Source organism: Callorhinus ursinus, unplaced genomic scaffold (assembly GCF_003265705.2).
Source record: "Callorhinus ursinus isolate GAN/ISIS: 27379988/994484 unplaced genomic scaffold, GSC_fseal_2.0 scaffold2, whole genome shotgun sequence".
Taxonomy (NCBI): Eukaryota; Metazoa; Chordata; class Mammalia; order Carnivora; family Otariidae; genus Callorhinus; species Callorhinus ursinus.
Genome location: NW_027397064.1, coordinates 31,567,951 through 31,595,648, shown reverse-complemented (window position 1 = coordinate 31,595,648; position 27,698 = coordinate 31,567,951). Strand labels below are relative to the sequence as shown.

Sequence of the window (27,698 nt, the reverse complement as noted above, 5' to 3'; positions counted from 1 at the left end):
TTATTGGGGGGGCGGCTAACATTTAGATTGTTATACCATGAATATACTACTTTTGTAGACAAATAATTATTTGGTTCTTGCCATGAGCCAGATACTGATCTAGGTACGGGGAAAAATGTATTTTAGTAATAAGGTAACTAGCTACTAACAAATAACTCAAAGATTTCAATGTCTTAACAAAATTAGGCTTTATTTTTCATTCACACCACAGCCCAAATTGGGTGTTTAGCAAGCAGCCTTTCATATTTTGATTCAAGGATTCTGTCTCCTATCAACTTATGATGGCACCATCTTCTCAGGCAGGTAAATGCAAACATTTTCTATAAAAAGATAAGTAGTAAATATTTTGTGTTCTGTGGGACAAACTGTCATCATTCTGTCATTATGGCATGAAAGCAGCCATAGATAATAAACAAATAAATGGGCATGGCTATGTTCCAACAAACCTTTATTTACAAAAAAATGTGGTGGGCTGGATTTCACCCATGGATGATAGTTTATCAGTCCTTGTTCCAGGGTCTTCTTAGAGTTCTGGATTGGATCCTCTCTGCATTCAAGAGGTCAAAGGAAATAATAAGGCAGGCTAGAAATGGAACTTGACTTCATCCATATCCCATTGACCAGAATCCAGACACAGAGCCCCAAGCAAATAAGCCTGGGATATGTCATTTTCTTGTGACTCAGTGAAAGGAAAAGAGACTGGTGACCATTTAGTGAACCTGTGGCAGAGTCAGCTCTTTTTGTCACCAAATATCCTGCTTACTATTTTTCCTTTGTATAGATAATACTCTCCCCATCCCCAAAGAGGACCGCCCAAAGTTCCACCCAGTAAATACATTCAACTCAAAGTCCAAGCTCTCCAGGTAATGTCCAGTTTTCTCCAACAGGTTCGGATACGGCTCTTTATAATCTGGTGACCTATGAACTAAAAAGACAAATAATCTGCCCAGACACACCCATACCCATTGGTAATGCAATAAAGACAGGAAAACTGAAAAACATTCTCATTCAGAAGAAGGAAGAATTGAACACACAGTACTCACTAGGTCACAGCAATTCTGAAATCCCTTTGGGTAAGTATGGTGCAGGTCTCTTTCTCTGGGGGTGTGTCAACACCTCTGAAGGTTCTGATACCTCACAACAGCCTGCTACCCCACAGGGATGCCCTCACTCCATTCAAACGCCAGTATCCTGTACTGGGCAACCATCAGCATGAATGTCTTCCTCCCCCTCCCCAAGTTCTGATACCCGTTGCTAGGCCTCCCTTTCACAGGACACCCTTCTCACCCCAGGCAGACTCTGACCCTCTGTCCAGGTGATACTGTATTGACACTTATTTCTCAGCTTTATCTAATGACTTTGGATGGATTAGTTTTGGAAGGGAAAGGGAGAAAAAAGAAGAGAAAATAAAGGGGAAAGAGGAAGAGGAATGGCTCAAAGCCTTTCTTTTTTTTTAATATAGATTTTTTATTTTTAACAGGGAGAGCATTCATGGAGGGGAGGGCAGAGGGAGAGGGAGAGAATCTTAAGCAGGCCCCATGCCCATGCCCAGCGTGGAGCCGGACATAGGGCTCAATCTCATGATCCTGAGATTATGACCTGAGCCGAAATCAAGAGTCAAATGCTTAACTGACTGAGCCACCCAGATGCCCCAGCTCAAAGCCTTTCTTAACTGATTTCTTATTTTTAAGGTGTAGAAGCAGTCAGAATTTTTACCTGCAAGTTTCCAAGTTTTAAATTCTATTCCCGGGGCGCCTGGGTGGCTCAGTTGGTTAAGCGACTGCCTTCGGCTTGGGTCATGATCCTGGAGTCCCGGGATCGAGTCCCACATTGGGCTCCCTGCTCAGCAGGGAGTCTGCTTCTCCCTCTGACCCTCTTCCCTCTCATGCTCTCTATCTCTCGTTCTCTCTCTAATAAATAAAATCTTTAAAAAAAAATAAATTCTATTCCCTTCTATTTCTTTTTACAAACCCATGAAGGAATTCTTTCCTGATCTCATCTCTTTCTTTTAGTATCTTGCACACGCTGTTAAAAATAACCTCTATTAAGTTTCTATTTTCTATTCTCTCAGGACTCAGTAGACACATAGTTTGCTGCTCAAGTAATCTCAGGCAACAATTTTGCCAAATGTTTTGCCACTGTATCTCATGACTAACCTTCTTTCCATGGACAGATTTTAGATTCATTGCAGCCCACCACCCACTTGTTATGTAAATGCCATGTAGGTTTGTTGGTTTGTTTGTTTTTACAGTTGCATTCCACTTTAAGCAGTGAACAAAACACATAAAGCCTCTACTCTTACTGAGCTTATATTCTGTAGTATTCTTCTAACTCATCATATGGTTTTATTTTAAGAAGGGCATGACTGTTTTAAATTGTACTTGCGATTTGTTTTCATCAGGTAGAGTAAGACATGGAGACACAGAAACTGTCATAAAGAAGTTTTTATACTCATGGATCCCTAGAAGAAGGAGGCACAGCACATCACATAAAGACCACAGGGCAACCACCATGAGGCCGAAGGAGGGGGTTGGGAGGAGGGTGGGCAAAGCTTGCATTTTGGTTTTCTCAGGAAGGAATGGGTGAGGCAGGGTAAGCAAGCTGAGCAGGTTTAGGATTGGATAGTTTTTATGGGCTCTCGGCAATAGGTGTGGTCCCCAAGTGCCCAGTACCTGGCCCTGTAGTGATTTAGGGCAGAAGGTTAGTGTCCTCAACTGCAGGAACCTGACAAAAGGAGGTGTGGACTCAGGATTCGTTGGTTTGCATATCAAAGGCCTGTTCCCAGGTAAGTCCTTTCTGATCTCTAGGAATTTGCTAACTCTGGAAGGGGCAGTTCCTTGCTGGGTCCTTAAGGTCCCAAGATGTCAAAGCATCATAAAATATAAAACATTTTAAAAGGTGAGGAACACTGGAGCGCCCAGCTGGCTCAGTTGGTAGAGCATACAACCCATGATCTTGAGGCCGTGAGCTTGAGCTCCACATTGGGTGTAGAGATTACTTTAAAAAAAAATTTTTTTTTAAGATTTTATTTTATTTATTTATTTGTCAGAGACACAGAGAGAAGGAACACAAGCAGGGGGAGAGGGAAAGGGAGAAGCAGGCTTCCCGAGGAGCGGGGAGCCTGATGAGGGGCTCGATCCCAGGACCATTTTTTTAAACCCCCCCCAAAAATTTTTTTAATCTTAAAAAAAAATTTAAGGGGCACCTGTGTGGCTCACTCGTTAAGCATCTGCCTTCGGCTCAGGTCACGATCCTAGAGTCCTGGGATCGAGCCCCGCATCAGGCTCCCTGTTCCTCGGGAAGCCTGCTTCTCCCTCTCCCACTCCCCTTGCTTGTGTTCCCTCTCTCGCTGTGTCTCTCTCTGTCAAATAAATAAATAAGATCTTTTAAAAAAATTTAAATGTGAGGAATACTGATGTCTCTAACTAGAAGATAATCCTATCCCTTTCCTAGTTCCCTTTACTTGGATCACTCCCATCTATTTAGCAGGACTCAAATGATATCTCCTTCAGCCACCTTTTCTCATCCCCAATTATACATCATCCATATTCAAAAAGCATCAAGATTTTGCACACTTCCTTCCTCTCTTTCTCATCTTCTCTCTCTCTCCGGAATTCTCTTAGGGCAAACCCCAGACATGTCATTTCATCCATACATACTTCAGAATGCATTCCTTAAAAATGGATGTTTTCTTAAATTACCATATTATTTCCATGTACCTAGAAATAAAATCATTCTTCTCTTTTAAAAGAGTAATTAATTTTTTGAGAATTATGGTGCTTCTCTGTGGTAGGCAGAATAATCACCCAAAAAAATGTCCGTTTCTAGTCTCTAGAACCTGTGAATATGTTACCATACATGGCAAAAGGGACTTTGCAGATTTATTTGAGTGAGTGAGAGAGAGAGTGAGAGAGATCATGAGCAGGGGGGAAGGGCAGAGGGAGAAGCAAACTCCCTGCCGAGCCGGGAGCCTAACGTGGAGCTCGATTCCAGAACCCCCGGATCATGACCTGAGCTGAAGGCAGACGCTTAAATGACTGAGCCACCCAGGCACCTCATGGTTACAATTTTTAAGAGTTTTTTACTTTTAATTAATCTCCACACCCAAAGTGGGGCTCAAACTCACAACCCTGAGATGAAGAGTTGCACATTCCACTGACTGAGTGAGCCAGGGGCTCCTCATGGTTACTATTTATTACGAGGCAATGATAAATATCAAAATCAGCCAATGAAAGAAGCACATAAGGCAAAATCTAGGAGAGCTCTAAACAGCCAGAGGAAGTCTAAAAGAGTCCTCTCCCATGGAGTTAGGATGTTGTTACTGTCCCAGCATTTTTGTTGACAATATTCATGGAGTACCACCAACTAGAGAGGCTCACTTGAGCCTCCAGGTCCAGAGTTTTTATTAAGACTTCATTACATAGGCATGATCGATTGATTGCTCTTTGGATTGAACTCAGTCTCCAGGTTAGTCATCATGGTTGGTCACATGACCAACCCCCACCCTAAAAAAAGACACTCCTATGAGGTATGACAGATTTTATCTCCCAGAAGCCAAGAGCAAAGGCCAGACCTCCCTTTGAGCAAAGTCAAATTACTTCCCATAGATCTTTGAAAAGAATTTCAGTTTTTTCTTTCACTGTATTCATTTTCTTCCCTTTGATGGTAATCCTTCTGATTGCATACAAATGACAGGTTTTTATGATCAGTTAATCTTCAATAGTTTTCAGAGAGAGGTGGGTAGTCACAGATACAGAAATATAAATGAACCGTTACAAAGGCTCCCTACCTTTCTCTTGCAGTGAAGGAAAAGGTTTTATTCATTTATACACAAACAGAAAACTAGTAGCCACAGTTTTCCAATTCAAGGGCTGAAAGGAAACACAGAGCATAAAACTCACCAGCTGGTTATGGCTGTTCCAGATCTCAAAGAGTTGTTTTCTATTTACAGACACAAAATGTTTTTAAGCTCATAATGACTCACAGACATAACAAACAGAAAGACAAACCAACAAATAACCAAAAAAAAAAAATACAAAAAAAGACAGCTACTCATGAATTTTAACTATACTTCAATAATAAAAATTAAAAAAAAAAAAAGACACTCTGACTTCTGCTATCCAACCATGACCAGACTCCCTGTGTCTGTCTGCCATCTGGCCTAGAACAAATGGTTATATCATAAACAAACAAACAAATAAATAAGTGCCAGATTCCATATTTCTGCCACCAGCAATTGTACACAAATCAAAACCAGAACTACATCTAGACCTGGTCATTAACTAGAAACCGAATCAGAAACAGAAAAAGACTTGGAGTAATGTGCTATTGCCACAGGAAATGAACTCAGGAGCTGAGAAGATTACATCAAGGTAAAAATAGCCCATATGCTGCCCTTCTCTGGCAAAGCAGTCAACTGAGATCTAATAAGTAAAATCTACCTCCACTTCTCAGTGGAATCGCTACTAGAACGGCCAGAGGAAGTCTAAAAGAGAAAGTCATTTAGAAAAAAATTTACTGGGCGCCTGGGTGGCTCAGTTGGTTGGGCGACTGCTTTCGGCTCAGGTAATGATCCTGGAGTCCCGGGATCGAGTCCCGCATCGGGCTCCCTGCTCAGCGGGGAGTCTGCTTCTCCCTCTGACCCTCTTCCCTTTTGTGCTATCTCTCATTCTCTCTCTCTCAAATAAATAAATAAAATCTTAAAAAAAAAGAAAGGAAAAAAATTTACTTAGGGACGCCTGGGTGGCTCAGTCAGTTAAGCGTCTGCCTTCGGCTCAGGTCATGATCCCAGGGCCCTGGGATCAAGCCCCGCATCGGGCTCCTTGCTCAGCAGGGAGCCTGCTTCTCCCTCTGCCTGCTGCTCCCTCTGCTTGTGCTTGCTTGCTCTCTCTCTCTCTCTCTCTCTCTGACAAATAAATAAATAAAATTTTCAAAAAATTTACTTGCCAAGAAAGTTATTAAAGGGGGCAGTATTTAAAACACTTGCTCATCACAAACCGAAACAAAACAAATGAACAAAACATGTATTAAAAGGAAAATACTCATTTAATTTGGTTACCAAGGTTTTTTAATAAAGGGAAAACAGCAGTTTTCTCACATGAATATCTTATCTGTCAAGCTTTTCCCCTGTCTGCAGGTATTAGCATAGCAAAAAGGCAGGGATAGAGTTGTTTTTGTTTGAGAGCATAATTTACATGAAATTGCAAGATTTCATTTAGTTAGGGATCTAGAACTAAAACCTGGTTTTGTTGTGTTTTGTTTTTGTTTCCTTGGAGGGCAAAGTGGCATGTGTGTATATTTGTTTCCTAACTGCAGGATGCGATATGCATGTCTACCCTTAGTGGAAACAAGCCATATCAATTTTATTCCACATTTCTTTAGTTTCCTTCTTGATATCTCCCTCCTCTGGTCTATTTGATTTACAGTCTTAATTTAATTTAATTACATTTACTAAGTACTTAAGTAATGTCAACAAAGATAGTATCTTGCCTAATAGTCACAATAACCCTGTGAGGTAGATGTTACTCCTGTTTTATACACAAGGAAAGTGCCAAGAAGTTAAATCATTCACCAAGGGACCTAAAGATCTATTAAATAGTAACAGGTGAAGCTGAGATTTGGACTCTGCCTTACTTTTGCTGTATTGCAATTGTGTTGCACTAGTCTGCTTTCCCCCAAAATCAGCAGCAGCTTGAGGACAGGGATTATGTACTGAATGTCTTTGACCAGAACAAAGTATAGGGTCTAGTATGTAGTAGGCATATAAATGAATGAGCTATCTTTTAAAAAAAAATTATTTATTTATTTGAGAGAGACAGGGAGAGAGCATGAGCAGGGGGAGGGGCAGAGAGGGAGAAGCAGATTCTGCCCCTGAGCAGGGAGCCCGACTCGGGGCTCGAAGGCAGACGCTTAACCAACTGAGCCACCCAGGCACCCCATGAATGAGCTATCTTTTAATATTTTATAATTTTTAAACATGCAAAAAAAAACACGCATAGGTCTTATATTTGAAAAAGCTATATTAAGCTCATTGCAGGCAAGGAATGTTGAGGTTAGAACTGAGGTGCTAATGTCAAAGATAAAGGCCAGCTAATAGTCTGTTCAGGCCCATACCTTGATGTCATTCAGGGTCTGGACTTTAGCTTTACAAGTAAGAAACTCAATTTTGATCATGAATCCAGAGTTGATTAGTTTAGAGGGAATTGCTCATTTTGCCCAAGCTCACAAGAAAATGATGAAAGAGCATACTTTAACTGGTCAGAGATGAAACTTTTTTGGGCTGTTCATAGAGTTAGGTGACACAGCTTCCCAGAACACAGATCACCTTTGTGTTCTCTAGGGAGGCTACCCTCCCTGGAGGTTATCCAAACTGTTAATGTCTCAATGTTCAGGAAACTTTTTTCTTTTCTTTTTTTTTCTTTCTTTTTTTTTTTTTTTTGATGTTCAGGAAACTTTTTAAGTAAAATAGTCAGGAATTCAATTGAAACATATGCTCTTACATAGGATCTACAGTACATAGGGCAAATAAGGGAAAGACATTAAGATTTTCATTCAGGGGGCACCTGACTGGCTCAGCCCATAGAGCACGTGACTCCTGATCTCAGGGTTGTGAGTTTGAGCCCCACTTTCAGTGTAGAGATTACTTAAAAATAAATTCTTTTTAAAAACAGAAAAGATTTTCCTTCTGAGGTGCTGATCTGATGGCAGGAAGTCCTCAGAAAATGCCAGACTGGAGAGAGCCGCAATAGGATCATGAAAGGAAATCATCCCGCATCTAGTTGCATGAGCCAGAATGAGCAGGAAAGCATGGCTGTTAGAACAGATGGTCTGAGATTTGAGCCCTGTTTCCAACCCATGTCTTAACTGCCTCTCCTTCCTCCAAGTACCCATGGTCTCTGGAAGGAGAGGACTTTGGCACAAAGAAAAATATGTCTCACAAAAGAACAGGTTAAGAAGCACAAAAGCTGCTTCACTGTTACCTGGAGAGGAACAGGAACCCTTGAAGGTGGTGGCGTACAGAACATGCGCCATGGTGTGGGCAGCACCTGTGTTCAGTGATGTGGCAGCAGTCAACAACAGAAAGACAGCGATACTACCAGACACCAGGGCAAGGGAATACAGAGCGACAGGCAGCAGCTCAACAATTCTGTGACAGAAACAATCTCTATGGCCCAACCTCTGCGGATTCCTAAAGGAAACCGTGAAGGAGATTGTGTGATCTTGGGTTCTTAACTTCTTTGAAAAGGCAAATGAGGGTAATAATAAGAGTAGAGTACCTATTGCCTAAGTTTGTTGTGAAAATTACATCATACGACGAGCACTGAAAACAGACAAATACTGTTACGACGGTAAAAATGTTAATTAATTAATTTTAAATGTGGTCATTTATTAGTCACTCTAATACTGCCATACTGGTCATATTGGTCATACTGTTCTGAGAACATGCCAGGCACATTCCGGCTTTGGTATCTGTTCTCTTTGCCTGAAATACTTTTCCTCCAGATATCATGAGAGATGGCTGCCTAAAGTCATTTATTCAAATGTCACCTCAATGAGGCCTTTCCTGGACATCCAGGAATATCTTATTCCCCTATCCTGCTTTCTTTTTCTCTGTAGCATCTAATACTCTCTAATATACGAGATATTTATCTATTTTGTTTCCCCTTACTAGAAGTTCCAGGAAGTATGTGGGTTTTTCCATGTTTTGTTCACTGGTATGTCCTTAGTGCCTGTAAGAAAGCCTGACAGAGAGTAAACACTCACATTTGTTGACTACATAAAAGATGTTTATTACTTGAACGACATGAAAGATCCAAACATCTCCTTCTATTTATGACAAGGCACATGGGAGGTCTCTGAACAAAAGGATATCTTTTGCTAATATCAGTTGGTCCCAAAAAGTACGCGGAGCCTGTATTAGCACCTTGAAATTTAATCCCATTACTCATTCCAGTCTTTCATTTACTCATCACTACTCGTATTTATGGAGTCCCTACCATGTGCCAGATACTAGCTTAGTACTACTGGGCATCCAGCAATGAACTTTCATGGAGCTTATATTCTAGCTAGGTCAGGGATGGGGCTGGAGTGTGAGAAGAGAACAAAAGAACCATGTTTCTTATCTTTGTCATTTCACATGTTAAGCCATTACTAAAGTTATAAGTCCTTCTTCTGGGTTATCTATACTCTCCCATATTCTCCTCCTCATACTTCTTTGTGCTATCTCCCCTTGTCCTAGTACTTTGTTTAATCAAGTATTGAATCTCTTATTTTTCTCTTGCAACAGGGAATTTTCAGATGATTACTGTATTTGGCCAAGATCCAAATCCAAATCCAGAGTCAGCTCTGAACCCCGGACAAATGCATCACTGAGCTGATTACATAAATTGCAATGTGCAATTTCTTCTTCTTCTCCGATAAGCCACAGTAAAGAGGGTTCTCATTGAATAAGCGGTTTCCTTTCTCTTTGAGTAAAGGATGCAAGCTTTAGATGCAAGAAAAAGAATTTTACTTCCTGCAAACATTCATTCATTAAATGGTTAAGAATTTTTTTTATTTTTTATTTATTTATTTTTTTATGTTTTTTTTTAAGATTTTATTTATTTATTTGAGAGAGAGAGAGAGAATGAGAGAGAGAGAGAGAGAGCACATGAGAAGGGGGAGGGTCAGAGGGAGAAGCAGACTCCCCGCCGAGCAGAGAGCCCCATGCGGGACTCGATCCAGGAACTCCAGGATCATGACCTGAGCCGAAGGCAGTCGCTTAACCAACTGAGCCACCCAGGCACCCCAAGAATTTTTTTTAAAGACGGGCACCTGGGTGGCTCATTTGGTTGAGCATGCGTCTTTTGATTCTGGGGTTGGGAAGTTTGAGCCCCATGTTGGGTGTAGAGATTACTTAAAAAAAAAAATCTTAAAAAAAAAGAAAGAAAACTAGACAAAAAATGATATATATTATGAAATGATATAATACCACAAACAGACGCTGTGCTTCCACTTCATCTACTTACCCTTCCTTTCCCAATCAAGCCATTTTGGTTTCTCTTGCCTCGGTGACCACACTGAATCCTATGGGTATAATTGACCATACTCTTGTCTGTAACCTAGACTCCCCCATCCCTTGATTTTTCCCCACTTTCATCTTTCCTGTTATTCAGTCCAGGATTTTCATTCCTCTTGATGCTAGGTTGCAGAGCTGCTTGAAAAAAAAATCAAGTTACTTAGTGTTTCAAAACTTTCAGCAGGTTGCAACTTAATGTTTACAAGAGATCCGCATATAAGGCCTGGAAAGTGAGGAAGGAAACTTCACTCCTTTTGAAAGCCAGACTTGTGGAATAATTGATGTATTTAAATCAGTCATTCAAACTGAAAGGTACCGGAAAAGCAAATTCCGCTAAGACAATGAGGTAAAGTCCAAACGCCTACTCTAGAATCATTGCAGCAAAAATGGGAGAGGCCTACATATACATGAAAGACATCTGTGCTAATAATCAGTTTGGTCAGAGAGAAGAGAACGGCCAGGAGTGCTTGCATACACAGGGACAGTCATGTTGTCATTCCGAGAACTTCACTTCAAGGCAGCGTTATCCAGGGAGTAAAATTAAGCGGCTAACATTTCCCAAATTCCAGATACTTGGGGCAAACGGACGAAACGGCTCCGCATTTCTCTCAAGGTAAAATATATCACATATAGAAATTTACAATAAAAAGCAGGGGCGCCTGGGTGGCTCAGTCGTTAAGAGGCTGCCTTCGGCTCAGGTCATGATCCCAGGGTCCTGGAATCGAGCCCCGCATCGGGCCCTGCTCCGCGGGAAGCCCGCCTCTCCCTCTCCCGCTCCCCCTGCTTGTGCTCCCTCCCTCGCTGTGTCTCTCTCTGTCGAATAAATAAATAAAATCTTAAAAAAATAATAATAAAAAGCAAAGTTCTTCCCTTTTAGGTTTCCGTGCCGCTTAAAGGCTTGCTTTAGTACCTAAGAAATCTCGCGACATTTTCTTTCTTCCTCTCTTTTTTTTCCTCTTCCCCCCCCCCACCCCGTTGGCGGGAGCATACCGGAAGCGACGAGACTCTATCTATCGGAAGTGATGTCATATCCTAGAAGCCTTGGAGAAGGAGAAGCGGGTTCCGGCGTTGTACCCATAGTCCAGTTTGGAACGTTTAGGCAGCGTGGTCTGATTCTTTGCGAGAAGGCGTGCGCGTTTGTGCTCGGCCTGCTGCGGCTTTGCAGGCCTTTGGGGGCCGAAAGTTTGGTCTCTTTTCACTGGTATACGAGCTCGCGGCGGGCCGCGCAGCGCCCTGACCCGGCCTCACCATGTTGGTGCTATTTGAAACGTCTGTCGGCTACGCCATCTTTAAGGTAAGTTACAGATTGAACCGTTGGAGAGGCAAGGCTGGTGTTGTGCAGGAGAGGACAGGGAGGACGAAGGGGAGGAAAAGGGGAGGAATACACCGCTCAGGATCGCGTGGGAGCCGTTTGTGTCCTGCTCTGAAAGTTGGCGGAAGGCTTTGGGCCTGGGAGGCGCGTGTGTCGGTGAACACGTGGCCGCGCTTTTGGGGCGCCTGGTTCTGTGTTAGAGGATTTGGCCCCGTGAGAGAGGTGGGCAGGAGCCTTATTAGAATTTCACAGGTAAAGGTACGGAGTTTGGGGTTTATTCTGAGTGTTTTTGAGGAATGATGGGTAGGTTTTAAGCTGAGGAATGACCTAAAGTTGTCTTAATGAAGTTGCTTTCCTGTGTAGAGAATAGATTACAGAAGGCAAGAAAGGAACCAAGAATATTTTTGTATTAATCGAGACAAGATGAAATTGCTTGGATTAAGGTTGGTATGGAGGGAAACAAATACCAGGAGAAATTTTGAAGGTAGAACTGGTGGAATTGGCTGATGAATGGAGAATGTGGGTATTAGGTTGAGTAAGTGGGTACGTGATGGTGGGGGAAAAACGAGTTTGGGGGCTTTTCGGGGGGAAGATACTAAAAAGGTCCAGTTTGGGCTGTGAAACTTGGGTTGTTAGTTAAGACGTGGAAATGCAATCGTCATTTTAAGTTTCAGACCTAAGGGAGAAATCTGGGCCGATGATAATTATTTGGAGATTTGGTTGTCCTTTTTTTTTTTTTTAAAGATTTTATTTATTTAATTAACAGAGGGAGAGACACACATACAGCGCGAGAGGGAACACAGCAGGGGGAGTGGGAGAGGGAGAAGCAGGCTTCCCGCCGAGCAGGGAGCCCGATGTGGGGCTCGATCTCAGGACCGCGGGATCATGACCTGAGACGAAGGCAGTCGCTTAACCAACTGAGCCACCCAGGCGCCCCGATTTGGTTGTCTTAATAGGGAAAGTTTGAAATTTAAAGATCAGCTCGGAGCCTACATTCGTGTAGTAGGATGCTAATGAGATGTTCCAAAGAATGAAGTAAACTGAGTGCTATCCATGTGCCAGGCACTCCTCTGAGCTCTACAAATGTAGTAACGAAAAACAATTCTCATATATATGCTGATAACGTAAAAATGCTGGATAAAATGTGTATAGTATTGTTCTGTGAATTTAAAAAAAAACTGTATGTGGGATGAGTGCAAAAAATCTGGAATCGGCATTCCAAAATGTTGATTTAGAGGAGCTTTAACTTTATTAAGTTTTTTTCCAGACATTTGAGAATATAGTTCCATTTGCACTTGTTACATTACTTATTGTTTTTGAGAGATAAAATAATAAAAACCAAAAGCTAGCTTTGCTTATTTTTTCTCATTGGGGTTGTCTGTAATGGCTTTAGAGCCTGGGAGTGTGTCTCTTTTACTTTTCCCAGCTTTTTGTAGTCTTCTCTAAATTAAGTAGAATTCTGCACGTGCCCTCAAATTTTCTTAGCCAACATGGTCTATCATACTTTGAATTAGTGTGTCTGGATGAATTTCTCATCTAAGTATATGTTAGGTATACTGTCCTGCACTAAGAGAGGAAGGCGCAACTGCACAGACCATTGGTTGCTGCTGCTGATAGGAATTGGCTTAGCAATTCTCTGGTTTCTAGACCTGGGTCAATTATGTCTCTCGATGAATTACTGATTTCTTTTAATGAAGACTATTCTCCATAAAAATAAGTCTTGACTTTTCTGTAGCAGTTTTTAATGGTACCCACTTGCAAATTACTGTTCAAAATTAATAAATTGTGGTTTATGGTTTAAGTAACGTAATAGAGAAGTAGCTAAAGGCTTGAATATTGATAAAATGATTTAGTTCCAAATATTTCAATTAATAGCAGTTATTAATTGTTAATAAAGTAGACATAGAAAATGTTCTGGAATTGGTGGTTGCACAATTTTGTGAAAATATACTGAGAAGTAAGTTGTACACTTTAGAAGGGTGAATATTATGGTGTGTAAATTATATATTAAAAATAGATCTATAGTACAAAGTTATTAGCTCCCTTTACCATAATCAGAATGCTGGGGTATAAAATTACATTGGTTGCATAAAATTCATACCTTAGTGGGGATGCTTTAAGAAATTTTTTAAATTTTTAACCTCAGGTCATAGTAAGGAATACATCTTAATACCATGATCTAGTGTACATATATGCACATATACAGAGTGATTCGCCAAGAATTAAATACTTTGTAAAAAAAATTAATGGGTGTTAACAAGGTTATATATGAAGGCAAATAAACGAACTATTACCATTTTTAGAATATTGTAAAAACTTAACTTGGTCCCTTGTATCATGAGGCATCTTTTAGTTTTACTCATCCCAGACCTTTTGTAGCTATGCTGCCCAGTATGATTGCCACTAGCAATCTCTTTAGCTGTTAGCACTTGGAATTTTTATTTAACTCACTTAAAAATTTTTTTTAAAGATTTTATTTATTTATTTGACAGGGAGAGATACAGCGAGAGAGGGAACACAAGCAGGGGGAGTGGGAGAGGGAGAAGCAGGCTCCCCGCTGAGCAGGGAGCCCGATGCGGGACTCGATCCCAGTGAGATCATGACCTGAGCCGAAGGCAGACGCCCAACGACTGAGCCACCCAGGCGCCCCAAATTCACTTAAATTTTAATAGTCACATTGTGTAGTGCAGCTTTGTGGTATAGTGTTGTGTGTTCTTCACTTCCTCAAGCCTGGAGGAAGAGATTTTATGTGTATACCAGAGTTCACGTATAATTACTGAGCAATATGTTTTTCTAGCTTCATTTATTGGGTATAATTTACATACTGTATAACCCATCTACTGTAAAAGTGCAGTTTGATCCATTTTAGTAAAATTTATACAGCTGTGCAAGTTGCAGTCCAGTTTTAGAGTACTTCCTCTTGGGGCGCCTGGGTGGCTCAGTCGTTAAGCGTCTGCCTTCGGCTAGGGTCATGATCTCAGGGTCCTGGGAGCGAGCCCCACATTGGGCTTCCGGCTCAGCGGAAAGTCTGCTTCTCCTCTCCCACCCCCACCCCCCGCTTGTGTTCCCTCTCTCTCTTTGTCTCTCTCTGTCAAATAAATAAATAAAATCTTTAAAAAAAAATAATACTTCCTCTTAAAAAGTTACCTCCTGCCCATTTGCAAGTCAGTCAGACCCAGCTCTAGGCAGCCCCTATCTGTATAATTTTGTCATTTCTAGAAATTTCATGTAAATGGAGTAATAGTTTTTTGTGTCTGGCTTTTTTCACTTAGTGTGCATTTGAAGCTAATCCATGTTGCATGTATCAATTTGTTCCTTTTTGAATAATTCACGTTTGAAACTATTCCAAGTCATCCTGTACAGCAACTCACATAAGTTTCATAAAACACAGTACTTACCCATTTTGTTTGTAAAGTAAAACTAGAAAAAGTTAGCATTAAATGTTTAAATAAAACATAGGAAATCTCAAAGTAACCAATTAAGTGAAAATTAGGGACGCTTTTGATATAGTGTGCTCTTTCCTCTTTATAAATTTATTGCCTGTCTGGAATAGAGGAGGATACTCTAGGAATAGCTGGCATGCTGTGGGATGCATTTATGTCTGTGTTTTACTCTTTATTGTGAAAAATTTCAAGGAGACAAGTAGTAGATTATAAAGAACCTCCATGTACACCATCACTCAGTTTCAACAGACCTGTTTTGTGGGCTATCTCTCTCCCATTCTCCTCCCCACATTTTTTTGAAGCAAATCCCGCATATTTAGTTTTATCTGTAAATATAAGATGTGTCATGACTATTATGAAGGCGCACGCACAAGTTGTGTCTTTCCACAATGTCATCCTCCCCTGCAATGTTAGCTTTATTCAGTTTCAAAGCAAAGTTAATATAATTATAACACAGGACTCCAAACTTGATGACATTTCACTACCTGTTTAACTTGGCTTCTTACACATCACAGAAGCAAAGCACAAGTTACACAACAAACAAGACAACAAGGGGAAGTTGGAGGTAGGAAGTTAACGCAGTCTTCCATTGCACAGTTGAAATAAGGCCTGGGTCTGGTGCGGGTCAGCTCACAGCACTAGTTGCTTATTATGTTCAGGCAGTGGAGGATCTCTTTTATTTATTTGAGAGAGAGAAAAGAGGGAGCACGCAAGGAGAGAAAGAGAGCGCGTGCGCACGCACATGAGCCAGGGGAGGGGCAGAGAGCCCGAATCCCAGGACTCCAGGATCATGACCTGAGCCGAGAACAGCAATGGACTGAGCCACCCAGGCACCCCCGGACAATCTGTATCTTGTTCAGAGGTCAGTTGGGCAGGGCCTTCGGTGGCAGCTACCTTTCTGATGTGGGCAGATGTGAAAGAGTCAGCATTAAAAAGGTCTTGACTGTTTGCTGCAAATAATTTCAAAAGGGATTTATTCAGTCTTGATTGGCAAACCTCTGTTTCTCCTGGTTATTGTTTCTGAGTGGGTCTCAGCTGGTGCTGGTTTGGCAATATTTGGTCTAAGCTGAAATGCCTTGGTTGCTTGCGCCACTGCTTGATGTAAGTTACTGCTTGGCAGGAATGACACCATCTTGCTCTCTATAGTATGGGCAAGATAAAGACTATGCTGAGGATTTTAATGGCAATAACTATACACCGTTTCTACTTGGAAGTGGAAATAATTCCATCTTAATCCAAAATGGACTTTATATATAAATGTTTTCAGATTTCTTTGTGTGAAAATGAGTGACTAAAATTTGAGGCATATTTTTCAGGAAATGTAGCAGTTATTTCTAATTTTGTTTTGTTCAGACTGTCTTTATTAGTAATTTTCTCTTTTTTTTTTTAAGATTTATTTATATGAGAGAGGGAGCATGAGAGGGGGGAGGGTCAGAGGGAGAAGCAGACTCCCCGCTGAGCAGGGAGCCCGACGTGGGACTCGATCCTGGGACTCCAGGATCATGACCCGAGCCGAAGGCAGTTGTTTAACCAACTGAGCCATCCAGGTGCCCTTATTAGTAATTTTCTCTTAAGTATGTTGTAGCACAATTGGGAACAGAGTGGCAAGGTTTTATTTGCCATAACAGAGTCTTTGGAGACCTTTGAGTAGTCTTGAATGTTTCCATTACATTTCCTTTCTTACTTTAAGAATGCTGATAATATCTCTTGAATATGCCGATTGTTACCCAACTGTTAATCTCCAAATATACTTGCTTTTCAACTACAAAAAATGTAAATTTTACTCATGAGTCATATCCCCTGTTTGGTACATATCCTTTCAACAATTCCTGAACTTTGGATATGGTTAGTGTGGCATTCTCTGAATAAACTATATCCAAAAGTCGGGACTGTTCTGTGAACTTCCTTTATCAGAAAATAACTGAATTAATGTTTCAGTGCATTCATGAGATTTGCTGGAATGTCTTTGGATTCTAAAGTTCTCATGATAGGCAAAATAGAATTGTTAGTGGCTTGTAATTATTTGTATGTGTGTGAAGATACTTGTTAAGTAAACTCTGTGCCCAACATGGGGCTTGAATTTACAGCCCTGAGTTCAAGAGTCCCATACTCTGCGAACTAAGCCAGCCAGGCACCCCCAGCTTGTAATTTTTAAATATAAACACTATGCTTTGGGATCATTTACTGCTCTTACTCTGGTTTCTAAGTTTTTTCACTTCGATTTATTTTGACCAACTTCTCCAATTCTGTAAATATATCAATTCACCTATGTGTGATTGAATTTAAACAACACAACAAATCTTTAAAATCATCCTACCATACTCGTCTGACAGAAATTAAGTGCAACTTGGGAGCCTGGGTTGCTCAGTCGTTAAGGGTCTGCCTTCAGCTTGGGTCATGGTCCCAGGGTCCTGGGATCAAGTGCCGCATCGGGCTCCCTGCTCTGCGGGAGGCCTGCTTCTCCCTCTCCCACTCCCCCTGCTTGTGTTCCCTCTCTCGCTGTGTCTCTTTCTGTCAAATAAAGAAATAAAATCTTAAAAAAACTAATCTCCCATCAGTTTTAAGGCATCCCAATTTCAAGAATGTTAAATATGGGGGAAATGCATTTTAGCATTGATTCTACCCTGTGTTATACTTGGGCAGTTGACTTACTACATTGGATATTAATGAGAGTATGGGGAAATAAACTTTTTTAAGATTATTTATTTATTTGACAGAGAGCACAAGTAGGCAGAGTGGCAGGGAAAGGGAGAAGCAGGCCCCCTGCTGAGCAGGGAGCCCGATGAGGGACTCAATCCCAGGACCCTGGGATCATGACCTGAGCCAAAGGCAGACGCTTAACCAACTGAGCCACCCAGGTGCCTGGGAAATAAATTTTGTTAACTCTTGATTTAAGTGAAACTAATAGACTCTCTTGAAAGCAATTTGGTAGCATCTGTCAAATGTGAAGTAATACATTTCCTGTGTGATCAATTAACTCCACTTCCAGTAGAATATGTCCTATAGAAATACAACATATATACACACAAAACTGTTTTCGGAAGGAGAAAAGGAAAATTTAGAAAAACCCTAAACATCTGTAAGGGCATAAAATGTTGGTATATTCATACAATGGTTGTTAAAACCTAGGATTGTGTCCATATTATGCTAAGTGGTAGAGTATGATTCCTAAAGGTATGTATAAATAAAATGTTAAGACAGTCAAAAAGAATATATATACCTAAATGTTAATGACTTTTTCATAAATTTAAAGTGCCCCTTTTTCTTTGCATTTTAAGTTTTCTTATAACATGATGTATCCTAAAATTGATGCAGTCTTAGTTTTAGAGAAATCCATCCATAATACTTTGTTAGGATGATCGTAGCAGTAAATAAAACTTACTCTTTATTCTAGAAAGTAGGCAAATAAAGTCTTGATGTTCTGTGAATATGATATGCTTTGTGAAGGGGTTAGTGGCTCCTTCAAATAGGAAGTTTTCATCAAAGACCTCAACTGAATTCCATCCAGTTATTAAATGGGCAGCGTGAGCTATTAATTTGACCAAAAATTTGTGGTGGGTAAGAAAACTGGTTTGTTACTTCAGTGAGGAAAAATAGCTTCTATACTCTTGTTTTACATATGCAGTTGTACTTGAAGTGTGTAATTGTGTATGCCTAAGCTATGCCATTAAAATTATTTAAATGTTTGTTACAGGTTTTGAATGAGAAGAAACTTCAAGAGGTTGATAGTTTGTGGAAAGAATTTGAAACTCCAGAGAAAGCAAATAAAATGTAAGCCATCTTGAAACCACGAATTTAGCAGTTAACATTTAGTTGGTGTTTGTTGTTGGTAGTGGTGGAGTTTTTAAGATTTTGTTTGTTTGTTTTAGAGAGAGAGAGCCTGTGAATAGGGTGCAGAGGGAGGACGACAGGCAGACTCCATGGTGAGCACAGAGCCTGTGGGACCTGAGACCATGACTTGAGCCAAAATTAAGAGTCAGACCCCGAACCAACTGAGCCACCTAGGCGCCCCTGTTGTTTTAATCTCTATCCCCAATATGGGGCTTGAAATCATGACCCTGAGATTCCAAGAGTCGCATGCTCTACTTTGACTGAGCCAGCCAGGGGCCCTAAGTAGTGGAATTATTGAATAAATTGTAGTATATCTATAGATCTCTTACTAACTTGGAGAGAAGTCGGTGGCATACCAAGGAAACCATGCTTCAGAATGATATGTATACTGTGATCCCATTTTTGCAGGGTTCTTGTATATCTCTATATGCATTTATGCAAGCATAGAGATGAACAAATGCCACTTCAGAAAGGTGGAAATGGGGGTGGGGAGAGGCAGAATAAGATAAAATTACTACTTTTCCTAAAACCTTTTTGTGTTGTTAAGTATGTATTTAAGGGACCCACCGGGGTTTTTGTTCCCTGGCGGGTAAGAAAATCTTCCTTTATTAAAACACACTATCTTAGATATAATAGAAGACTAGTTTTTTTTTTCAAGGGCTGTATGCTTCATTTGGCTGAGTTAACCTGATTCATTGTTGTCAATGATGTATTCTTGTTGGAACTGAATATAAATGATCTAACTCAAATATTCGTCACTACCACTGAGACAACAATGAATTATTAATCATATATTTTTGTTTCAATATAAAATGATGTTACCTTGCATATACCCTGTATGGGGGGAAGGGGGTAAAATAAGGGTAACAGCAATCAGATTTGATGATAAACTATTTCTTAATGGCATTTGTACTAGATGGACAAATCATTGTTGTGAGATTCCTGACTTAAGAGGGACTCTTAATACCTTTTCTAAGGTCTCCTCTGTGTCCTTCTAAGGATCTGTGTCCAGCTTTAAGCAGCAGAGGTTATGTTGAAGCTTCAGCATCTTTCCTGTGGTTGAGATGTGGTATCAGACCTCTTTGCTGATGCTTATTTTCCTTCAAAGCCTACAACCTCTGCAGTAGTCCAGACATTACTAACCTAACATTTAGAGAAACTGGTTGTTTTAAGAAGAATTTATCTGACTTTGCACCCTGATACTCAGTGACAGGAAAGTGTATTTTGTTGGTAAACAAAACAGTCCAAAACCTTTTTCCTACATACATGGTTTTTGCACAATCAGTATGCCCTCATAACTCTTCTTTTTTTCCTTCTAGAGTAAAGCTAAAACATTTTGAGAAATTTCAGGATACAGCAGAAGCATTAGCAGGTAAAGTGAAAGACTAGCTTTTTTGGCTTTGTTTAATCTTGTCAGTTGATTATCCTTATCAAAAGATTATTTGCTTCAGTTGCCTGAGTTAACCTTATTCAATGTTGTCAATGATGCATTCTTTTTGGAATTGAATTTAAGTGATCTAACTCAAATTCGTCACTACCACTGAGACAACATTGAGTTAGCTTTTTTCACCATAGGGTTTGTTTCCCCCCCATGTGATGAGAGGTGAGAAGTGGTTAAATTGATCTCCCTGTGGAAACCAACAGCATAATGCTGAAGCACAATTCAGTAAAAGCTGTTCTACAAGGGACCAAGGTAATGTAGTCAAGTACACAGCTGTCTGATAATTTTAATCCAGGGGTAAAGTTGAGAATAGCCAGCATTTACAGTTGAAATAATAATACAGCAGCTCTCCAGAAGTACACATTTTTAGTTCAGAAGAGTACATTATTATTAAAAGTTTTAGGAAAACTAGTAGGCTTTTGTGTGTATGGTTTTGTTTTGTTTTGTTTTTAATGCAAAAACTACACCTAGGCTTAAGAGTTAATCTGAAGGGGGCATGAAAAATGGATGACTCCTGTCCTTCAACTGGTCCTCATGATGGGAGAACAGACAATAGATGTTATTAACTAGGCTTGGCTTTAGTTGGCAGTTGGTCTCAAGGTTTTTTTTGTTTTGTTTTTTAATGTTAGGGAAAACAAGAAGACTAGATATAAAATTCTGCTTGTGAATTTTTCAATTGCTTAAGTTCCGTATATCAAATCAGCCAACTGCTTGGCGGTATAATTTGAAAATGTAGGACCATAAGGAAGGATATGGCATATAATTAGGAAAGAATTTCACAAACCCAAATAATTTTGTTCATCAGCCCCAAGAGAAGGGTATAATTCTCTTGTAAAAATTAGGAATGTAACTAAACATGCTGGAATATTAATGGGCTGCCATTGGCAGAAGGGTAGCTGAAGGAAGACCCACAAATGGATCCAATTTTTTAATTTTTAAAAATAGTTCTAGGACTGCTTCATCAGTAAGTCAGTAATTAAAGCCTCATAGAGCCATTAAAGCACAACTATAATAAGTTTTGCCTGAAGGTTTTTTTTGTTTTGCTTTTTTTGTTTTTAGTAATGTCTACATCCAACGTGGGTCTTGAACTCATGGCCCCAAGATCGAGTTGCATGCTCTTGCAACTGAGCCAGCCAGCACCTCCGCCTGGAGAATTTTTTAAAAGATCTGTTCATCACAGCTTTAAAATTATATGGGTAGAATTTTGTTAAGATCCCAAGTGAGATTGTGTTGGCTGTTCTCCAACTCTGGGGGACATTATTCACAGAGTGATTTGAACTTCTCGAGTGGTAAAGTGAGTGGCCCTGATCTCAGGTGGCTTCTTTTGAATTCCTTTTTGCATATTACCTCTTTAATCTTTTTTGAGATATTTCTGACCAGTCCTTATTAAATGGATAGATCCAACTTCTACCCAAACATGAAGCAAGTTTTTACTATTAATAGGTAATATATTGATCATGTAGTGATTGTCAGGTTTTGTACTCCTCATTTCAAAATTGTTGTTAAATCCTTGAAGCAGTCCTGTGGGTTAGATGTTAATTACTATTTATAGGAAAACTGAGGCTTGAGGGATATCTCATTTTCCTCCTGAGCTCTTGGTATTCCTTAATAGAATGTAAAGATAAACGGCCAAATGCCACGTTAGCTTAGAATTTAAAGTCAACTCCAGCCCACCCACCCCCATCTACCTTCCATGAAGGCAGAGTCTACATTGTTCTTCACCATCAAATTCCTGCATTCTAGCACATACATATTTTGGGTAAAGGAATGAAAATACCATCTATTTTTACTAGAAACTCAAATATCACCTTATTAAGAGAGCAGTCTTTCCTGGGAATTAACTTCCATTCCCTCTTATAAGGAAATTTTGATGTGACAGAACCCAAACTGAGCGGTTATAGATATCATAGTATTCGTTTAAAAACCCCATAGCCTAGGAAACAGTCTGATGGGTTGTGATATCAAGAATTTATATTGAGGGGCACCTGGCTGGCTCAGTCCATAGAGCATGAGACTCTTCATTTCAGAGTCGTGACTTCAAGCCTCATGTTGGATGTGGAGCCTACTTTAAAAAAAAAAGTCTTTGGGGTGCCTGGCTGGCTCAGTTGGAAGAGCATGTGACTCTTGATCTCAGGGTCATGAGTTTGAGCCCCAGTTCGGTGTAGAGATTACTTAAATAAATAAACTTTTAAAAGATGAAAATAAAGGTTGAATTTTTGTTTTATTTTTATTTTTTTAAGAATTTAAAGGCACCTGGGTGACGCAGTTGGTTAAGTACCCAACTCTTGGTTTCGGCTCAGATTATGAGATGGAGCTGGCATCAGTGCAAAGTCCACTGAAGACTCTCTTCCTCCCTCTGCCCCTCCCCGTTGAGCATGCACTTGCTTTCGCTTGCTCTCTAAAATAAATCTTTTAAAAAGAAAAAAGAATTTATATTGGTCCTAGAAGTTCAGATTATACCGTTTGTATGGAGAGCTTTATTTTTACGGTCTGATTTTCAAGTTGCAAGTCTTCCAAATACTGCAGAAAAATTTGGTACTCTCTTGCTTTCTCTCTGACAAATAATAAAATCTTTATTTTTTTTAAAGATTTTATTTATTCATGAGAGACAGGGGGAGGGAGAGAGAGAGAGAGAGAAGCAGAGGGAGAAGCAGGCTCCCAAGGAGCAGGGAGCCCGATGCGGAACTTGATCCCAGGACCCTGGGATCATGACCTGAGCCGAAGGCAGACACTCAACCATCTGAGCCACCCAGGCGCCCCAATAATAAAATCTTAAAAAAAAAAAAAAAGAATTTGGTACCAGCCTACTTTTGGATGAAGTGGGAAGATTACTAGGGGATGCTGAAAAGTGGCTAGTGAAGTAGAGAGAAGAATCAGTTTCCCCTTTACCTGTCATCATTTCTGCCATCTTCTAAAAATATATATTGTGAAGAGTAATTAACATGCTTTTTAATAATAAAGGGAAGGTAAATGTAAATGTTAGCTCTAGAGTAGAAATTTTTGCTTAAAAGAAATTTTTAAAAGAAAACACTAAAGTATAAAAGATGATATGGAAGATTGATAACTAGAAGCTAGAAGTTGAATAAAATTTTTTAATTATAAAAGATTAAAAACTTGAAAGAATATAACTCTTACTAGAAAAGTAGGTTATAAGGAGTCATTGTTGTACAATATGGTATGTAAAAGGTTACCTCCTAGATAAAGTAGCTTGAGACTCAGCGTCTTAGAATGTGATGACTTTCGTAAGAGCTGTGTGGTAGCTAGATGATTTTTGTCCTCATCTTTCATCTTCCCAGATAACAGATGAAATGGACTTGTAACTCAAATGGATGGAGATGTGGTCAGGAGGAAAGAGAAGGTACCTGGCTGATTAAGCATAAACTGCCTGCTTAGAAATTGTGGCCCACTTCCTTCCTGGCAGGCATACTTTAAATTTTCAGCCGAAACCCTGACAGAGAGCAGAAGAGATGTTAGTCCATGTGGGTCCAGAAGCTCCTAAGTGTAGGCCTAAGAAAGGGTGAGAGTTACAAAGTAGCAGATTTAGAACCTGCCAAAAATGAAAGCAGTCCCAAATAGAATAGTTTGTCTTTGGGTAGTGAGTTCTCTGTCACTGGAGGTTTACAAGTAGAGGACTGATGATGTATCTGGATCTGGAATTTGCAAAGCCTTCATTCAGGCATGCTTATACTGCAGCAGGGCCTTCCAAATGAATACACTCCTTTTTACTACAGTCTTGACAGGATTTTAGGATATCTCACAGAGCATCAGGCCAGTCTGCCTACAGTAACATTGGAGAGTAAATCTATTTGTCATTTCAAAACAGATTGTTTCTAACAATTTGATTCTAGCTCTGTCTGGGTTCAAGAGTAGATTTCATATGACATAAGGAAAGGAATGCTGTATCTGCTTTTAACTTCTGGTTCTAGAGCTGAAATGAGGGTGGGAACATCAGATGAGACTGAAATGTGTAACTCCTTCAGTGTTTTCTACATTTATCATTTCATTTTAGAAGTAATGTTAAATTCAACTTTTTGAAAGGAAGTATTTATTTTGCTTTATTCTTTAAGTTTAAACGAGATCTTGAGGTTCTTAAAATTAAAAAAACTTGAGAGTTAACTCTTTTTTCTTTTTCCTTAAAAGCATTCACAGCTCTAATGGAGGGCAAAATCAATAAGCAGCTGAAGAAAGTTCTGAAGAAAATAGTAAAAGAAGCCCATGAACCCCTGGCTGTAGCTGATGCTAAACTAGGAGGGGTCATAAAGGTAAATATGTTTTTCATGCCTGCTAATCAGAACTTACCATACAGCATAGTAGCTACAAAGCCTAGCCTTTGTATTGAGTTGTTTGTTATAAGTTTTCATACATGATTTTTTTTCCTAGGCTACAGAATAATTGATTTCCAATACGATTATCAGGACCCAAGTACATACAAGTAATGCCTGTTTGTTGTAGAAAATATTAACCCCAAAAAGTAGTAAAAATTAGCTTTATCTTGCCACCCAGAGATCTGTTAACACTATGTATATCCTGCCATGTTTTTGTTCAGTCACACTTCTTTTTCTTTCAACAGAAATGAGGACGTGACATTTCTTTTTAGTGTATGTGTTTTATTAGAAAACTTTAGCAGGAGGTAGAGTCTATGGAGATGAAAGTCGAAAGATTGGAAAAGTGGGCTCCCAAGCATGAAAAGCAGAACAGTTTGAGAGCTGGTCGTGATTATTTTGATCTTCAGTGGTTATAGTAGATTTTTTTTTTTAAAGATTTTATTTATTTATTTGAGACAGAGAGAATGAGAGAGAGAGCACATGAGAGGGGGGAGGATCAGAGGGAGAAGCAGACTCTCTGCCGAGCAGGGAGCCTGATGCGGGACTCGATCCAGGGACTCCAGGATCATGACCTGAGCCGAAGGCAGTCGCTTAACCAACTGAGCCACCCAGGCTTCCTATAGTAGATATTACAGTGACAGGTTAATTACTGTGTTTGTGAGCATACCTCTGCTTTTTTAAGTAAGGTTTATATTATGTTGTAGGTCTTCTTAGGAAAATTCTAAGGAGATTTGAGGGGCTTTTTTTAGGTCAGGATTGTGAATTTAAGAAGTTCAATTAAATAAATTGTTTCTAATACTGTCTGATAAGTAAAGAAGTTTTCTGTGATGATGTCAATCTCTATATTCATTCCATGAAGTGCCCACAAGTGTTAGTTTGTAATTTTCTGTTAAAAAACATTAAATTTTAAGGACACCTGGGTGGCTTAGTCAGTTAAGTGTCTGCCTTCAGCTCAAGTCATGATCCCAGAGTCCTGGGATCAAGTCCCACATCTGCCTCCTTGCTCAGTGGGGAGCCTGCTTCTCCCTCTCCCTCTGCCTGACACTCCCCCTGCTTGTGCTCTCTCTCTCTCTCTCTCTCTCTCTGTTACAAATAAATAAAATCTTAAAAAAAAATTAAAGTTTAGCATAATAAATACAGAATGACAAATTGCTAGATGGTGGGATTATAGGTATCTTTAATTTTTTTTTTCAGTTTCTTTTTTTTTAAGATTTTATTTATTTATTAGAGAGAGGGAGAGAGCGAGCACAGGAGAGAGAGGGAGAGAGAATCTGAAGCGGACTACACACTGAGTGCAGAGCCTGACTCGGGCCATCCCACGACCGTGACATAACCTGAGCCAAAACCCGAGTCGGACGCTTAACTGCCTGAACCACCCAGGCACCCCCAGTTTCTGTATTTTAAAAAAACTTAACATTAAAGGGGTGCCTGGGTGGCTCAGGCAGTTAAGCATCCGATTGTTGATCTCAGCTCAGGTCTTGATCTCTGGCTTTCGAGTTCAAGCTCCACAATGGGCTTCATGCTGGGCATGGAGCCTACTTTAAAAAAAAAAAAAAAAATTACACTGACGATCACTCATACGTACCAAATATTTGTTTCTTAAGCACATACATACCAAGTATTTGTTTCTTAATCATGTAATACATCTAATTTTGCATGCATGTAGTTATTTGCATTTGATGAACTAGAACTGTAGATTTATATGAAGGACTTAGCAAATACAATGCAGAATGAAAAATGGTGTTCAGAACAAAATTTATTAGTGTGGGGTGTGTAAAAACTTAAATTGTAAAGTAAACCCTTGAATAACTTAGGGGTTAGAGGTGCCAACCCTTTCCCACACATGCACGGTCAAAATTCTGTCAGTTAAGCTGCCAACTCTTGATTTTGGCTCAGGTCGTGAGATCAAACCCTATGTCAGTCTCAGTGCGGAATCTGCTTGTCCTCCCTCTGCTCCCCGCCCCCCCACACTCTCAAATGAATAAATGAAATCTTTCTAAAAAAATTCTGTGTATAACTTTTGACTCCCCCAGAATTTTACTACTAAAAGCCTACTGTTGACCAGAAGTCTTTTTTTTTTTTTTTTAAAGATTTTATTTATTTATTAGAGAGAGAATGAGAGATAGAGAGCATGAGAGGGAAGAGGGTCAGAGGGAGAAGCAGACTCCCCGCTGAGCAGGGAGCCCGATGCGGGACTCGATCCCGGGACTCCAGGATCATGACCTGAGCCGAAGGCAGTCGCTTAACCAACTGAGCCACCCAGGCGCCCTGTTGACCAGAAGTCTTACCAATAACATAAATAGCTGATTAACCCGTATTTTGTATATGTATTAGATATTATATTCTTAAAGTAAGCTAGAGGGGCACCTGGGTGGCTCAGTTGTTAAGCGTCTGCCTTTGGCTCAGGTCATGGCCCCAGGGTTCTGGGATCAAGCCCCATATCGGGCTCCCTGCTCAGTGGAGAATCTGCTTCTCCCTCTCCCTCTCCCTCTGCTGTTCCCCCTGCTTGTTCTCTCTCTCTCTCTCAAATAAATAAAATTAAAAAAAAATTTTTAATTAAAAAAATAAATCCTTGGGGCGCCTGGGTGGCTCAGTCGTTAAGCGTCTGCTTTTGGCTCAGGTCATGATCCCAGGGTCCTGGGATCGAGCCCCGCATCGGGCTCCCTGCTCAGCAGGAAGCCTGCTTCTCCCTCTCCCACTCCCCCTGCTTGTGTTCCCTCTCTCACTGTGTCTCTCTCTGTGTCAAATAAATAAATAAAATCTTTAAAATTAATAAAGTAAGCTAGATAAAAGAATGTTATTTTTTTAAAAGATTTTATTTATTTATCTGACAGATCGTCACAAGTAGGCAGAGGGGAGAGGGAGAAGCAGGCTCCCTGCTGAGCAGAGAGCCCAGAGTTAAGATGTGGGGCTTAATCCCAGGACCATGAGATCATGACCTGAGCCGAAGGCAGATGCTTAACTGACTGAGCCACCCAGGTGCCCCTAGAAAAGAATATTATTAAGAAAATTGGGGGTGCCTAGCTGGCTCAGTAGATGGAGCATACAACTCTTGATTTTGGGGTATGAGTTCAGGCCCCACATTGGGTGTAGAGGTTACTTAAAAATAAATCCTTTCTTTTCTTTTCTTTTCTTTTTTAAGGGGGGTGGCGGCTGGGTCGTTCACTCCATTAAGCATCCAACTCTTGATTTCAGCTCAGGTCATGATCTCAGGGTCATGGAATCAGCCCCACATCTGAACTCTGTGCTCAGCACAGAGTCTGCTTGGGATTTTCTCTCTACCTCTGCC

At 40.2% G+C, this 27,698-nt stretch overlaps 1 protein-coding gene and 2 non-coding genes across 6 annotated transcripts in view; all 3 read left to right on the top strand.

Annotated features, from left to right (window-relative positions):
• Window positions 1-11,101: 11,101 nt before the first annotated feature.
• Window positions 11,102-27,698, top strand: part of NOP58 (NOP58 ribonucleoprotein) — a 32,258-nt gene continuing 15,661 nt past the window's right edge. For 2 of the 4 annotated variants that reach the window (XM_073879952.1, XM_025893177.2), the window contains exons 1-4: window positions 11,102-11,351; window positions 18,507-18,583; window positions 19,963-20,015; window positions 24,225-24,346. In XM_073879952.1, coding sequence (XP_073736053.1) covers window positions 11,307-11,351; window positions 18,507-18,583; window positions 19,963-20,015; window positions 24,225-24,346 — 297 coding nt within the window. In that variant the 5' untranslated portion in view covers window positions 11,102-11,306. Of the gene's footprint in view, window positions 11,352-16,277; window positions 16,360-18,506; window positions 18,584-19,962; window positions 20,016-20,218; window positions 20,337-23,380; window positions 23,443-24,224; window positions 24,347-27,698 lie in introns of those variants that run through there. The other 2 variants (XM_073879958.1, XM_073879964.1) reach the window with 2 other exon arrangements.
• Window positions 19,335-19,423, top strand: LOC112808035 (small nucleolar RNA SNORD70). Its single transcript, XR_003204247.1, has one exon. It is a non-coding gene; the product is annotated as a small nucleolar RNA SNORD70 (small nucleolar RNA).
• LOC112808040 (small nucleolar RNA SNORD70) lies at window positions 20,113-20,199 on the top strand. Its single transcript, XR_003204248.1, has one exon. It is a non-coding gene; the product is annotated as a small nucleolar RNA SNORD70 (small nucleolar RNA).